Consider the following 16,992-nt stretch of genomic DNA (forward strand, 5'->3'; position numbering starts at 1 on the left):
ATTTTGTGATGTAGCTAAACTTGGTGCCAAATGAAAAAGTTAGGGTAATATTTTTAACGTCTCTGGTGTATATTTGACAATTTGACATTTGTCGTATGACAATGACAGCAAGTCGAACAGACTATGTTGTAACAAGTATACGACTGCGTAGATAGCGGATGAACTACAGACAAACTGACCACATAACAATAATTATTGTATTAAAGTAGTCCACGACAAAACAAAATTATTTTAAAATTTATTTTAGGCACGTTATTTTCAATCTGATTACGGGCCTAAATTTATACTACGTGTTTCCGTCAAGTCTTACTTTAATAAACGTAATATTTCAATAACATGGATTCTAATAATCTAAATGTGGGATTTATTGGTGGAGGTAACATGTCTACAGCAATTTTCAAAGGGATCATAAAAAATGGTACGCATTATGAAAATTTTAATTTACCAGTAAGCAAAATATTAGCAGTTCTTCCGACAATACCATTACTGCTTTCTCCATATGTCTTTTTAAAAACAATCTACCCAATTTATTGGGAATCCGTATATAAATTTTATTGAATGAAAATATTAATGAAATCCTTATGTATTTTTGCTTTGTTATATGTTTGAAATAAAACATATTTCTGAACTACTACTGTGCATCAATGCTTTTAACATCCCATTTAAGCCGTTTTTTTTTTGTCATTTCAGAGTCACATCCTCCTTCAAAAATTTGGGTGTCTGGCCCTCACACAGAAAAACTAAAGTATTGGAGTGAAATGGGTGCTAATGTAACAAATGTGAATGGGAATGTATTAGATACCTGTGACATGATATTTCTAGGAGTCAAAGTAAACAAATTAAATGATGTAATCAGCAGTTTTCGAAATGCCAAAAACATATCAAGTGAGAGAACCATTACATTTGTTTCAATGTTGGCTGGGGTAAAACTAGAAAAAATTGAAAAGGTGTGTTATGTGTAGTGACTAATTTTATTTATAATTTTAATATGGATTTTAACAAACCTGCAATTTTATTTTTAAAATACTGGATTAAATACTGTTTAGTGCTGTAGCTGTCCCTATCTCTTTAAATTAGTGTGAATCTTTTGATTTGTGTCATCTTTCTGTTTCTGCTTAGTCTGTTCTCAAACTATATTGGGAGTTTTAAATCTATTTTCCTCAGGGGGGAGGGGTAGATAGCTGAATACAGAATGAAATGCGATTAGAACATAAAGTGTTTTTTTTTAATTTCAGTCAATAAAAGCGTATTATCCAAACTCAAATTTTGGGTTTATTCGTATCATGCCCAATACTCCAATAACAGTTGGATCTGGTATTTGTCTTTACACTTCAGGCCAGTTACCTAATAATGGTGGAAAAACACTAAATAAATTAATACTACTCCTAAGGGGTTCTGCAGTTCTTCAAAATGTTCCTGAAAGCTATATGGATTCCTTGGGTGCACTGACAGCATGTGGACCCGCTTATGTAAGTTATTTGGTTTGTTAAATAGCTTTTTATTTTTATATCATCATTGCAGTCTTATCTTAATGGCCAGCTGTTGCCCGCGACTTCGTCCCCGTGGTTAGAAGATATAAGTTATAATTTATATCTACCCTGTTTTTTCCACATTTTCCATTGTATCTTCGCTCCTATTAGTCGCAGCGTGATGGTTTATAGCCTAAAACCTTTCTCGATGAATGATCTATTGAACACAAAAAGAATTTTTCGATTTGAACCAGTAGTTCCTGAGATTAGCGCGTTCAAACAAACAAACAAACAAACTCTTCAGCTTTATATATTAGTATAGATTAGTATAGATATGCCCATGATATGCATACAGAAATATACATATTGTTATACATTTTCACATTTTGAGGTAAACTTAAAAGATTCACTTAAAAAAGAGCTTCTGACCTGTTTACAACACTTAATTCAGTAACTACTAATTCCCTAAAAACTAATTCCCTACTAATATTATAAATGCGAAAGTAACTCTGTCTGTCTGTTACGCTTTCACGTCTAAACCACTGAACTGATTTTAATGAAATTTGGTACAGAGATAGAGTTGACCTTGAGAAAGAACATAGGATAGTTTTTATCCCGGATTTTTGAAGATTTCTCTTGGAAACGCGATTTAGCCGACCTCGACGCGGGCGAAGCCGCGTTCGAAAAGCTAGTTAATGATAAAAAGTCAATTTGTTCCCACAGATTCATGCTCTCATAAATATTAATTATATCATTTTATTACTTTCAGATGTATTTGGTTATAGAAGCTTTGGCTGATGGGGCAGTAAAACAAGGTGTTCCAAGGGACATGGCTATCCGTCACGCTGCTGAGATGGTTGTTGGAAGTGGACAAATGGTGTTGCAATCAGGAAAACACCCTGGTCAGCTAAAGGATGAAGTTTGTTCCCCGGGTGGATCCACTATATGTGGAATTGCAGAACTCGAAAATGGTAAACTAAGGTAAGTTAGACAAAGATCTTTAATAATTGATTTGATTATGAATACACACATAAAATTTTAATCAATACTATTCACAATAGGCAACCATTTCGCTGAAATGAATGTTGTTTAAGACAAACTATTGTTCTAGCATAATTGTAATAATGTACCGTTTTTTTATTACAGAGCTACATTAATCAATGCAATCGAAGCTTCTACTAAAAAAAATCAAGATCTTGGTATTTAAATAGGTTTGATTTCTATCAGGTGTGATTTCCTTGTGAATTGTTACATATTTGTGCTCAGTCTTCTTTTTTAGGATCTAATGGTATTGTCACTATTGGCTCGCTTTAACGCCCTTTAAAAAAATACTTGTACTTTTGTGTTTATGAATCTCAATTAATATTTGACTCTGAAGCTTTATATAACTTTCATTACCTAAATAATCGCAAAGACACTAACTTAAGTACCTAGTAAGCAAATATCCCAGTAAAAATAAGGGTCTACTTTCACAATACTTCATATTTTACTGTTAATATAGTGCTTACAGATTGGTTTGTGCAATCCAAACGAGACCAGAAATAGTACCAGTCTAAAACCGCATACTTTGTGTCCATGTCACAGCCAACTAGTTTAAAGCCGCTCAACCAACAGCCTAGTCCCTTCACTAAATAGCGCCGTTTAATTAATCAAACAGCTATTTTTTGTAACACGTAGCTTGATATTTACAATAAAAAAGGAATCGGGCTACCCAATGGCCTCAGTTCTAACCTAACTTAAAAGATTGACCGACCTTAAATTTGTATTTTTTATGACGATTCTCGCATTCAGGAATTTAATCATTGTGCTGCATGTCGTGGAGTTTTCATAAACATTCAAGGCGCATACACAAAGACAAGCATTCTTGTAACTTGCACGGGCATCAAACCCGCGACACGTCGCACATAGTGAATCTGGTGTTGTGGCCTCAGCTACTCGTTTGAGGATATTGATTGAACGACGGTTATTGATGTTCAGCTATTGACTGCGGAATCGTTGAGTAAAGCTATTTGGTTGTGACGTGCATATTATTGTGAAGGCTATATTCAAAAATTATTATTATTTAAATTCCCGGGTCACGATGCCGCGATGTTAGTTACCGTACTCCTCCGAAACGGTTCGACCGATTTTTATGAAATTTTGTGCACATATTGGGTAGGTCTGAGAATAGAACAACATCTATTTTTCATACCCCTAAGTGATAAGGGTTGCTCACACTAAAAAAAATACTTTATTTTTTGGACGAAATTGTTTGTTTTTATTTTTTTTATAATGTGGCATTAAAAATATATACAACTAGAAAAAAATATATTCGGCAAAACAACGTTTGCTGGGTCAGCTAGTACATAATAAAGAACTACTTGCGCTTTTCGTAGATGGCTTCGCACGCCTACGATTTTGCTGCCGTCAACTTATGTTGAGTGTCTTAAAAAGTATTTAGTTAAAAAAATAAGTATTTCTTTGTTGATTTTATCGCGGTTTAATTTTAGATTTTAGTTCCCGACGTTTCGAAACCTTCGCAGATATCATGGTCACGGGCAGACTGAGATGGCGTTCGTCTTGACAGAAGATGTTGCTCGTTCTACCTTCATATTTTAATTGTGACTGCGGCCTCTCTTACATCGGTCAAACCAAACGAAGCATAGGGACCCGCGTTAAAGAACACATAGCTGACGTCAAACACCGCCGCTCAACGAAGTCTGCAGTCGCCGAACATGCTGAAGGTTCCAGCCATTATATTAGATTTGACCAACCACAGATCCTCGCTAAAGAATCCAAATTCCTACCTAGGATGTTTCGCGAGGCTATTGAGATTAAAAAACACCCTAATTTCAATAGAGAAGATGGCTGGAAGATTTTACCTACTTGGGATCCAATAATAAATAAACTCAAACCCAAGAGCAGCGCTGCAAGACATCAAGACACAGTGAGCTCATACTGCGTAGGTCGGACCACAAATAATTAATTAAAATATGAAGGTAGAACGAGCAACATCTGTCAAGACGAACGCCATCTCAGTCTGCCCGTGACCATGATACCTGCAAAGGTTTCGAAACGTCGGGAACCAAAATCTAAAATTAAACCGCGATAAAATCCGTAAAAGTAGTTTCATTTCAATGTCTAACATTCGCGTAAACCTAAGAAACCACTATTTCTTTGTTATAAAGCACTAAAACATTTTTCGGTATGGTTTTAACGTTATAAGTATAGTTTTATATTGATTAATTTTTAATTTTTTAGTCTTATCATCTGTCTAAGGGCTTTTTTATGTTCTAGAATATGCAATAGCCCTGTACAGTATTATTAAACGATTGTACTATGCAAATGAATTATTCTTGTTAATTTAATATTCGGTAAAGCAGTCTGCGTTTAGGTGAACTGCTTATAGTATCTACTGGTTACCAAAATTTGTTAGATAATGGTATTAGTAATATGAAATGTGATGCTTATAAAGCAATTTATCATTAAAATTCGTTAACCCTGTGTTTGTGCCGTTTCATATTTTTATTTTAAAAGATCTGAATACAATAGAATACTCTGTTACTTGACATTTGTTTAAGAATTTAATTTAATTTGTATTACAAATACATCACTTTATAGATGAGTTATTTTGAGTGCCTACTATTACATCTTAAAGTAGAATTATTGCCGTATTGGAAGGCAGTCGCTGCTCTACGCTGTACAGTGTGTCACGCTTGCAAAACTGCAGAAATGTTACTTCAAGACGTAATGGTGGACCCACTGCCTTTGGTACTTAAAACAAAATGTTAAAAACTTAATGTTATAAAGTTATCTTTTACTACACTTTTTATAAGTTAATAGTAAAGTATTACTCTAGTATTACACATTACATTTGTATTTAGTTATGTACGCTGTAGGTTAAAATCATATTATCCACTTAAGCTGTACCTGGGTACGGTTTCGCTTAGCATAATATTGTCTCCTGTTGTCAGAAATAAACAGCTTTCTTATTTGAACCGGTACTTTTATTTGATTTTGAAACTTTTTCTTTATCTACCAGGACACAGCACTGTTAATTTGATAAAAAAAATGTGTAGGAATATACAACATTTTTATGTTAGTTATACTTACTGTATTATTAGCGGAGTATTCATTCATAATACAGAAAGTAAAAAAACTCGCAAGTCCAAAAGTAAGACATCAAAATTGTTTGCGACGGTGCAAAATAGACGCTGCGTTGTCTAGCTTCCGCAAGTTGTTTGTAGTGGTTGCTCACTGATACGGTAACAATAGCAACTTAGGATGCGGCTCTTAGTAGTTTCGGCTTCAACTATGCACATACCTCAACACGTTGAAAGCGGAGTTACTTATAATTAAAATGAAAAAAAAATGTATCAATAATGTTTTTATTACAAATGAATAACTGTAAGATAATGTCCACACATCATCAAACTTAACAGGGAAGATTAGGCAGTCTCCTACCCCTACATTTATTTGCCCAACCCACCCAGGCGTTAAATCCATGGACTGCAAAAATCTTTTTTGTGCACTGTGAGGCTACTGTAATGTCGTCCAGAAGCAGATCTGTCAAAAACAATTATTTATTTAACATATTCAGTTAAGTAAACTAAAATTAAAAAAAAAATTGTATACATAGAAAATAAATATTGCTAATGAGTGTTTATTTGGTACAGCAGCTATGGAATTTTTATTGACGAAATTATGCCTTTCACGCCAAATATACCTTTGCAGCGTAGGTTGCATCCTTTGCCGGGTTGGTCGCCATTATTGCACCAATAGCGATCGTTTATTTGAAACAACCCGAAGTCTTGGGACCCGTCCCCATTGGCTCGTCCAACGACATCAGTCCTTCTCGTACTTTCTGCTTCAATTAGACACATCCCTAAAAGAGATGACAAAAGGAAATAAAAACCATTCGAAACTTTTTCCTGGCTTGTTAAAAAAGTATTAAAAACAAAACTTACAGTCTTTCAGCTGGTCGTGTGGAAAGCCTTGACGCCTTAATTCCCTAACTAGTTCACATTCGGAGAAAGTTTTACCAAGGCTTACAGTTATAAAACATAAACCTACAATTAATATACAGGCACGCGTCATTTCGCTGCTTCGACTTTTCAAGAAATACGCTCACACAGCACTGCACCTATATCGTGTCAAGGGTAACAGTTTTTGAGTTTTTACAAAATTGATGAGGCGGACAACTAATTGATTTGCGAAACCTGTTGAAGTTAATAAAAAGTTAATACTTTAATGCGTATGGCAACATCAAAGACGCGGCTCAGTTATTCCAACTAAGTGGTTTGTAATTAGGTCTGCTGGGTTTTATACTCAACGTATTCGGACTATCCTTGTGTCATAATGGGAAGGAAAAGCTTTCAAAAATTCCATATTTTAGTAACTTAAGTATTCATGGTAAAAACCTATCAAAACAAATACCTACCTATTGCGGTTTTCAGGACGTTACTCCTGTTGGAATACCATTGCCAAGGAATAATGCACCTAACAGTTACAGTCTCGTCAAGAGAATAAAACATTGCATACAGCTTTCTACTTCAAATTTAATACGAAGCCTTTTATTTCTAAATCTCAATAGACCTGATTTCTTACAGATTAGTAACCAAACTTATCCATGTTATTTCTAAACGGGCCCAATGTCCTCGGCTTAGCCAATGAGGATGTCGGTTTTGTTTCATCCAGTGTTGTTGTGTCACCTCAACACCAAAGTTTATCAGAATTGGTCCGGCGGCTGAGCGAGAAGAAATAACAAGCACACACACAGAAATATACACTCATAAACCTTTCGCAATAATTATAATTAAGCTAATTAATATAATGGAGATTATTAAGGGACAAATTTTGCAATTATATTACCATCTTGTAAGTAAATTAGACTACTTAAGTTACATAATTCGTAAATTTTGCTATCTCTAACCTTTGAGTAATTAAGTTTGTTATCATTTTAAATACCTATTATTTTCAAATATATTGTAGACACACGAAAACAAATGAATATAAAAGGTAAATTTGCCCTCCAAAATCTGTGCAGTTTAGTATAACCTTATTGTACATATGTACGTAATAATAAATAAATAACTTTATAAGCTTCTCGGTAGGTACATAATGTTCGTGAAAACGTTAATGACATAAAAATCTTCAAGATTCACATAATCTCGAAATTCACTGTTCACATCATAAATCTTTTTCCACGGAAAAAGAAGACGTGCTTACTTATCTTCATGAAAAACGTAGATTTTCCTCGTTGTTTGCTGCGGCGTGTACGGGTGATAAGGATGTACGGAGACTGTCCGTTTGGTAAATAAGAACAGAGACATCCGTCGCCTCAGTGAAACACCGATGTCTATGCTCTTGTGGCGAGGCGGAATCTCCATCATCGGCATTTCCTCTTCTCTATTGTTTTTAAAACAATTCAACTTTCGGCAGCTCCTTCGAAAACCGTTGTATGAGATAGTCAGAGCTGTCTGTACACTCGGCAGTCGCCGTAATAACGATTTCTTTGATTTTCCTTCATTTTTCGTCGCTAGTTTTTTGTATTTATTGGTGATTTTCGTGTCATCAACTTTAGCTGATCTAGAGTAATTCCTTGATGTTTCCGCTGTTTCAATCACAGATATGTCTTCTTCAGACATCACTACTTTGTTTTATTATTCACATTTTGTATATACACCGCTCGCTTATCACGCTAGAGTGAGCTCCTGTCTAAGTTTTTGGCATTGATTGAGTGTGACGCAGTCGTCTGATAAGATATCTAGATTACTGTGATTACAGTTACTTAGGTTTATAGTGATTATACGCCGTAAAAATCTCGTTAAAAATCTTTACTTACTCATAAATGGCTTACATATTTGTATTTGTATGGATATAATTGTTTATATTTGTTTAATTTTAAAGGCAGTTTATTTGTCATTATTTATTAAGACACATACTGTCTATATCTTACTATTTATTGGGATTTTGTGACGGTTCCGAATAGGGTCACGAGTCGATCTGCCAACTTGCCACCCTATTGCTGCGACAGCTCATCTCTAAGCGTTTTGAAAAGACCAATTAATATCGCGAATTCACGTCACGCAATTAATTGAAAAAGTTAACTTGTCATTCTTATCTAATAGTATACGCCGTATACAACTTAAATGAATAAGTTATTACAGCAGGTATTTCGAGTATTATCGTTAAAAAAAAAAACAAATAAATACATTGACAAAAACATTTCCTAATCTTTGGCAACCTTGTGTTCACTAACCGTGAGTTTGAAACTTCCGCAAAAATAACGGATGAAACTTAGTACCGTCTCTTAAACAAGACTGTCGTTAAGACGGCTTACTACTTGGTGTAATGCGGATCAAAATCCACCGAACCTGTGACCGAACTTGTCTTGCTTTGAAAGGTGAACATAGGTCTCTAGATTTTTTCCTCACCTCATCATCATTATCACCAGCCCATATTCGTCCACTGCTGGACAAAGGTCTGCCCAATAACACGTCAACGAGATCTTCGGCCGCCTGCATGCAGCTCTCATCTTATTTAAGCCTCTACTAATTTATTTACTTTATTCTTGGTCAGCAGAGGTCTCTACTTTCTTGCTGTCATTCGTACTCTAAGATACCAATATAACAGCTAAATTTAAAAAAGGATAAACCATAATTTTTTTCTCGTGCTGGTTTTGGGCGTTCCTACCCATATATACCCACTATACCCAAAAAATAAAATCGAAACCTTATTACTGAGAGGTCCCGCTGTCTTTTCGTCTGTTCGTATAGCCGTCACCAAGCTACGTGTCATGAACCAAGAGCAAGGCAGTTAAAATTTATACAGATGATGTATTATTGTTGCCGCTAAAAAATATAGATCAAGGTTAAGCAACGTTTGTTACGGTCATAAATTCGTTGTTATTATTGGTCTCCCAAACCGATTTGTTTTTCTTTAGCCTATTTATATAGAAGCCTCAGTATCGCAAGTCAGATTTGTTAAATCTGACTTGCGATGTTGTTTTTTCTTAAATCAGTGCCCTGATTCGGCTATTCACTGCATTGTTTAAAAAAAAAAACTACGCCCACTGTAAGTAATTTAATCCTTGTGTCGCGGGGGATTTCGCAAAAATACAAATCACGTGCGCACATATTCAGACCAAGCATTCCTGGATCACACAAATACTTGTCCAACGCGGGGATCGAAACCGCGACACGACGCGCATAGTGGGTTTGGCGTGGTGACCACAACCACTCAGATATACGTGAGAACGTAAGTCAAATTCATTACCTATATTGATTGATTTTTAGGCCCTTGTAAATAGCAGAATCGGGGCCCTGTAGTGGTGTATAAAGTGAAAGCCAGGTAAAAGTAAGCCATTTGAATCATCACTAAGTACCCTATTTAGTAGAAGTAAGCGGAATTTTGTCACTTGGGTATATGGCTAATGTGCATTGTGCAACGTCAGTGTACATTAGCTAAATAGACCTGTCTTTATTACTACGTTTTGTGAACGCAATTGTCTAGAATATATTTCAAATACAATGTTTAATTAGCTACTTGTTAGAATATTAATATAAAAATAATAAGAAAAGTTGTTAAAAAAAAGATACAAATAATATATAAAATGTAGTAAATAATATTCATAGCATTTTACAGGCTAAACTAAAATTGGAATTTAGATAAAAACAGGTTGTAATGGAAATATTCTGGAACTTTAATTAATATTAAATTACGTGTCACTTTCAGAAAGCATTTTTCAAAGTAATCATATGACTCTTGGTAAATAGAATACACAGTATTATCTGTAGGTTTTTAGAACGAAAATAAAATAGCTTTACGAGAGGGGGCAATGCCTTTATCTTTGTCTTCTCTTTTCCTTCTCTGCTTTTGTTTATAACCAGACTTGCATTTACAAAGATATACACGACACGACACAGGTACAGACCGTGAACAAACTTGTTTCGTGTAGAAATAACGTTAAATCAAACACTGAGTCTAAAGAAAATAATGGTAATTTCACGGTCGGCACAAAGAGGTCTTAATTGCCAGTGTTAATAAGCAGGTTAGTATTATTTCATAAGGTTTATAACGATCTAACTAGGCTATGGCTACGTAGTACCTAGAAAGTTACTAGTACTAGCTTCTAGTACCTACTAAAATACTTAAAAATAAAAACCTACATACATAGTGGAATTATGTGTTAGTAGGTAGTTCCTAATAAAACTGTTACTTGTGGGGAAAATCGTTTTAATTTCATTTCCGTAATAGAATAGAATAGATTTTCAAAGATGATGTTTTGCTGATGCCGCTGTAAAACATATACTTACTTAAAATTAGAAATCCCCAATAATATCCCACATAGCAAATCATGTAAAGCAACGTTGGCTACATCATAAAATTGTTGGTGTGTGACAAATACATTTGAGGGTGGGTACCTCTCTTGGCCCCGCAAAATTTGCATTGTCCCCGACTCGCACTTTACTCTTTTTTTAATAACTCTGCATCGAAACCGTTTACTTCATTTTATCGCGCGTTGTGACGTATTCATGAGCTTTGTTCTTCACTGCCCAAATAAATATGAAAAGATAAAGTTAGGCCATGAAAACATAACGCCACTTTTCCTCTTTGTATAAGTAAATTAATTCTTGAATGAAGTTTTCCCAAAACGTTAGTAAAATATTCAATTTATACGTGCAAACTTACAAGGTTGAATCGACATTGCTCTCATTTACAAACAAACATTGATAGTAATGAGGTTTTTCATTTTCTATCTCTTTTGTTTCGTGGGTTAGCTCGTTATTTAGAAAGAGATAGATAATTGTTTTATATTACAGGTGTAGTAGTGCGCAAACGACGTCATTGCAATGTTTCCCTAGTCAGTCAGTATGACAAACCGCGACCCACGAACTACTCACAAGTCACAACTCATTCTCCTTTGTTACTTTCACGGAGTGTTTATATCGTGAAGGTTACAGTGTTTTAACATATAAAAATAAATAAAGGTGAGTTGTTTAATACAATTTATATTTATCAGTATTTAGTAACTAATATATACAGATTCAGAGTGCACTATTAACTGAATATTTATTCGACGTTGGTCGTCCACTAACATTTGAAGCATTTAATTAACATTTATTTGTCAGCTGTTACTTGACTAACAGTCATGTGATAATTGTAATCAATGACATTCTTCAGTGTTTGCCAACTGATTTTCATGTGGAAATGACGTTGGGTGATAAACGAAACTTAAATTTCGTAACAACTTATCGCATGAATTCTACACATAATATATTATTATATTTATTTAAAACAGTTTTCCAAAACATATTATAAAGTAATTTGGGTTGTTGTGTCAAGTACTTTATTTTAATTTGTAAACGTAAAAATAGAACACCGTAATTTACTTTCGTGACTTACGAATAGTACTATAGTTGTATTTACATTTGTATAAATTTATGTTAAATTAATTTATATACTTAGATACTCACTAATAATCTAATGGGTACCTAACACTAATTGATATCAGTGAAACAGTATAACACGTTTCGTATTCAATAGCTACGGCGATTAGAATGATTTTAGTATGAATTTCACTTTGGATTTTACAATGTCTTTTTTCACTTCGTTTTTCATCCATTGCGATCACCTAAATTAGTACATTCGACACTCGCTAATAGGTACCTAGTATACCTAACTTTTTTTATCGATCGCATGAAAGTAAATCATAATATAATCATTAATAAGGTTCATTTTAGCTATATCTTTTTACAATTGATGCGCAGCCATGAAACATACAGATTTTCCATTTTCCTTAACACTGACCCAGACATAAATTAGATCATTAACACTGGTATTCACGTAATTAATAGTCTTTCGTGTGAGCCTATAGTTAGTGGCATATAATAGGTACTTTTTTAATTAAATGTAAACTAAAACTAATTAGGTTAATGGTCATTTTATACTGGAAAGTCTCACAGGCAAACCTAACTAACGGTTGTTATCTACTCATTGTTTTATCAAGAATATATAGGTATTGGGAAAACCATTTCATAATTTGATAATTTTATATTTATCGTATATACCATTAAAATACCAATACCAATAGTTAATAATATCAAAGTGTAGGGAACAAAGTTCAAAGACAATTACCCTATTAGGGATTTACATGTGATAGTAAACAATATACATTATATTATACACTGTGATTTTTAGTCGTCTTAGAAAAGTAGCCCAGTAACAAATCACCGTGTATACCTATGTCATAAAAATGTAATATAACATAACAAACATCATAGTTTATTTATTTATACCTCATATTTAAACAACCAGACACACATTTAACAGGCAGAAGCACGTGGCTAGCTCTTTTGTTACAAATAAATGGTGTTCATGTTATGTATTTGTGTCAATTTCTATGTTGGGTCTGATTAACATATTTCTTTCATGTTTATCTCAGACAAATAATAGTCATCATCAATAAAGAATGTTTGCAAGTTTTGAAACATATCTAGTAATATTTATCAGTACAACCTGTTTGATATTTTTACAAGATAATTATTAATAAAATTAACAATCTATGCTTATAATATTTTGAAGATACATAATAGTTATTTTCCTTATCCACATACTGAGTAACGCCCGACTATCGTTATCGTTAGATAACAACTAATGATAAGAGGCTTGAACAATGATAAAATCCGCCATTTTGTCATTTCACAAATAATACTCCGGTACATAAAAGTCTAAGCATTATATCTGTGCAACTAAAACTTATTATCTTGTACTCATAGAGGTGTAAAATAAATAACTGGTTGCTGTCGATTTTAGTGTAGAAGTCGGTCAGTGAGCAGTGCTGCAAGATGGGTTTATGTCTGTCGTTCGACTGCGGAGACGCAGAGTTTTGCTGCAACCCTTGTTGCTTGGCGTTGAGCGCTTGTTGCCTGGTGCCCTGCCTGTGTCCGAACGCGTGCGGGCAGCAGCAGCAGCCGACACATACCGTGGATGTGGTGCATCACCAGCCTGTCATAATCCAAGACCAGAGCTATCCTCCACCGCACGGCTACCCGCCACCGCCTGGGGCCTACCCACCCCCCGGAGCCTACCCACCTCCCGGCGCGTACCCCTACCCCCCACCCAACGAAGGATACCCCTACCCACAACCTATGGCCAGATGAAAAGCTTATAGTTAAGGTAAGGACGTGGACGACCTTTTTAATAACTGTTGCACTAACTAACCCAACGGAATTTGTTACTTTTAGATGACTAATCTGTTCGTATACTAGGTATACCTAGAACTAGGCTGTATACGATATTACCATGATTGTGATAACTGGCATTATCAATATGATACTGATAAAATTTTGTAATATATAAAGATATTTTTACTGCGATAGTAATTATTGCAGTGGATTGGTTATAAACTCTGCTATCAGTTAGTAGAAGTTTAAAAGTTATTACAAATTGTTTCGAACTGTAACGAGAAGTGGAAAACACTAAAGGTAACACCTATTCTATAGTTTATTTTATCACTAAATCATCATTATATTTGATAGGTACGTATGTTGTAAAATACAATAGGTACCAGCTAAAGATAATGTTCATAGTTCAGGGTCCTAGCATCTCAACGTTTTAAAGTGATACTTATACTGCCGTAAGACGTTGCCCTATTGAGTTTGAGCGCACAATTGCAGCGGTCTTAGTTTACAAACAGCCCCCTCTAGCCGATGGACAATCTTAAAACGTTAACGTGAATAAGTAACGGTCAAAGGTATGAAAATGACGTTTCGTTTCCATACGTCACGTGACTTCGACTTGTCATATGCATACATTCCATTGAATTCAGTAATTGTAACTATGGTGATTAGCCAAAGGGGCTTGTGGAAGGTTTTCAGTACCAGTATTATGCCGAAGGAGGTATTCTTGCAAAACAGAGCAAGGATTGTTGCTTCTTTTGCGGTGATATGTTATATCGTGGAAATACCATGGCCATTTGTCATAAGACTACTAAGAAATGTGACCGTGATTAGTATACCGGTTAGGCGACGTCATCGCGTTTATAATTATTCCTGACATTATAAATTTACCGCTTTAACTAATTGAATTGTCAATCATACCTTTAGTGATTAGTGAGTGACTACAATAAGGTAATTTATTTTGTATAGACGAGTCTTAATTACGAAGACATTCGTTTCTATTTCCAATTAAATGACTTACTTACCAAATACTCGTGTTAAGTTTGTTAAGTTAAATATTAAGTAATTCCAGCAGGGTTACAGATGCTATTTTGAAAGACTGAAATTCCCTTCTGCTCAAACGAGGAAAAGAAAAACTAACGAGGAAAAAAAGGGGAAAATTAATTATAAAGCTTTACTTTCATTATTTTATTTTCTCCTTTTCGTATTTCCTTTGTTATTTTAACTTTTTGATGAAATTGAATTCCTAGTAACACCTGCTTGTGCCTACTCGTACTTATTACTACCTAAAAACGAAGTTAAGTTTCTTAAGACATAGAAATCTAAAACGTAGTAGGTGACGTAGCAGATGACGTAGCAGATGACTCATTTTCGTAGAACTAATGACCGGCAATAGATATAATTTATGCAAATATTGATACGCTTATCATTCCTTTTGCATGTCAATTTTCAATCCTCTTTGACCTTTCACAACACAACATCCACCTTTATTTTTATCTAGTCTGCCTTTGAAGCGTCTAAGCATCTAAGCCTGCCATGCCTTACATTTGAGCTTAGATTTAAAACACAATGTAAAATGTACGTAACCTATTTCATTGCTTTTCAGTTCTTATTTAATGTTAAGAAATTGAACACAATTTATTATTTCACTAAATTATTATTTAACGCAATTATTTAGCGCAAGCTGTAAGTCACATAAATTTACACAGTGTTACTTTACGTGCATTTTTGTTATTTGCCGTGTAAGCTATTTTAAGACCAATACCCGTAATGTGGCTCCTTGACTTCCTGAATATCTATGCCTTACAATGTATAAACGTTTTTGATATCAGTCTTATGAACCGTGGTGCTCAATTAGCATCATCTGAAGACAATGTGAATTACTTCGATTTTACGCCACCTTATAGGGAACAAAATGTAAAAGTTATTTATCATATTTTATAATTTGTTTTATGTTATTTCCAGGATGGGTTGCAATATATCGTGTCGTCCCTGCTGCTGCTGTTGCATCCCTGGCTGCTGCTGCGATTGCTGCAGCTCGCCTCCACCACCCCGGCCTGTCGTGACCCACGTCACCCACCAAGTCGTAGTACAGGCCCCTCCATCTAACATGGCCCGATCTGGAGCACCACCTCCCTATTCATAATATAGAAATTTATGCATCAAACCGATAAATGATTAGGTAAAAAATCGCGCAATCAATCAGATCAATTTTTAAAATGCATTTTTCGGCATTTCCCTTCTACTTTCAACTACAAGCTCCTGCTTCCGAATAATAAGTCACCACAAGTACAAAAACGCATTTGAACGAATTATTTTTACTTAAAACTTTTGTGAAGTGATTTTTTATATGAATTCAGACGATTTAATTTTGGCTTTCCCGAAAAACGTGCGTAACATTTCTCGGGAAAGCCCTTTTACTTTCTTAGTTCTTAATCATGTAGTTGTTATCAAAGTAAACGCGTGACTAAACCGTTAGTAAACATTTTGGTTGTACTTTTAATCTTAGGATATGAGTCATACCATGATTAATTCTCAATTAGCGGCTAATGTGGGGGTGAGTCATGGTATTGCTTTAACTTATCGCAATGAATTGATGTAGCAGGTGGGTTTTTTTTTACATAAAAAAATCATAACTTGTTACTGCTGTAATATATCAGTCGTATATAGAACGTCACGACACGAGTGACGAGTTATATTGTCATCGCCTTCGAAAAGTGAAATGTAGAGACAAACATACATTTGAGATCATCACATGTCTGTGTCGTTCCTCATACGGCTATAAATGTTGTATAAAATGTTCAAGTTTTATTGTATTAATTTTAAGAAAGTTTGTTAATGACCATGTCACCACTTATTGTTAATGTCATTATTATATTGTTTTATATATTTCTTTTGTTTTCTTCTTCTTCTAACTTCTTCTTTTATATTTCAGTTTTGTGTATTTAGGGCTTATAGGTTTTTTATTACTGAAATTTAAATTAAAAACCTTTTAAGAACAATATAGTATACAAGACACATATTATGCAAATCTTTATAAAAAGTGCTGTGCCAAGTTGGTACGTACGGTGTCTAGTGTGGGTTTAAAAACAATAGCCAGTTACTAGACACTTTAATAGAGCTATGTAAATAGAGAATAGTCTTAAGTATTTATTTTAGGATATTACCTATGTCTTATGATAAGATTTTTTTGAGTAAAATCGCGGTAGAATAATTAGTAAATCACATTGTGAAAAAATAATCTAATTTTAAGACAATGTATTTGTACATTATAAATTTTATTAAAGCACACATTATATTACTTATTGCGTCTTATAATTATTAGAAATAAAACACAGGGAGTGAAATTTGTACATTTTAGA

The 16,992-nt window shown here is 34.3% G+C and overlaps 2 protein-coding genes and 1 long non-coding RNA gene across 5 annotated transcripts; 2 read left to right on the forward strand and 1 right to left on the reverse strand.

The window, feature by feature from the left end:
* The first annotated feature begins 109 nt into the window (after positions 1 to 109).
* On the forward strand, positions 110 to 2,814 carry LOC113496805 (pyrroline-5-carboxylate reductase-like). The gene is made up of 5 exons (XM_026876146.1): positions 110 to 418; positions 691 to 947; positions 1,236 to 1,469; positions 2,239 to 2,450; positions 2,616 to 2,814. Exons 1-5 carry the CDS (start codon positions 337 to 339, stop codon positions 2,674 to 2,676), a joined length of 846 nt encoding a protein of 281 aa, XP_026731947.1. The 5' UTR covers positions 110 to 336; the 3' UTR covers positions 2,677 to 2,814.
* A 3,008-nt stretch (positions 2,815 to 5,822) lies between these two features.
* On the reverse strand, positions 5,823 to 7,213 carry LOC113496806 (lysozyme-like). Its single transcript, XM_026876147.1, has 3 exons — positions 6,416 to 7,213; positions 6,175 to 6,333; positions 5,823 to 6,014 (listed from the first exon to the last, which is right to left on the reverse strand). Exons 1-3 carry the CDS (start codon positions 6,543 to 6,545, stop codon positions 5,884 to 5,886), a joined length of 420 nt encoding a protein of 139 aa, XP_026731948.1. The 5' UTR covers positions 6,546 to 7,213; the 3' UTR covers positions 5,823 to 5,883.
* Positions 7,214 to 7,310: 97 nt separating this feature from the next.
* LOC113496809 lies at positions 7,311 to 16,519 on the forward strand. Of its 3 annotated transcripts, none has more exons than XR_003400844.1 (4): positions 7,311 to 7,325; positions 11,273 to 11,440; positions 13,266 to 13,628; positions 15,596 to 16,519. It is a non-coding gene; the product is annotated as an uncharacterized LOC113496809 (long non-coding RNA). The 3 variants fall into 3 exon arrangements; XR_003400845.1 differs by lacking the exon at positions 7,311 to 7,325 and adding an exon at positions 11,091 to 11,105; XR_003400843.1 differs by lacking the exons at positions 7,311 to 7,325; positions 11,273 to 11,440 and having other exon boundaries at positions 13,141 to 13,628.
* The last annotated feature ends 473 nt before the right edge of the window (positions 16,520 to 16,992 follow it).

This window comes from Trichoplusia ni, chromosome 8 (assembly GCF_003590095.1).
Source record: "Trichoplusia ni isolate ovarian cell line Hi5 chromosome 8, tn1, whole genome shotgun sequence".
Lineage (NCBI taxonomy): Eukaryota > Metazoa > Arthropoda > Insecta > Lepidoptera > Noctuidae > Trichoplusia > Trichoplusia ni.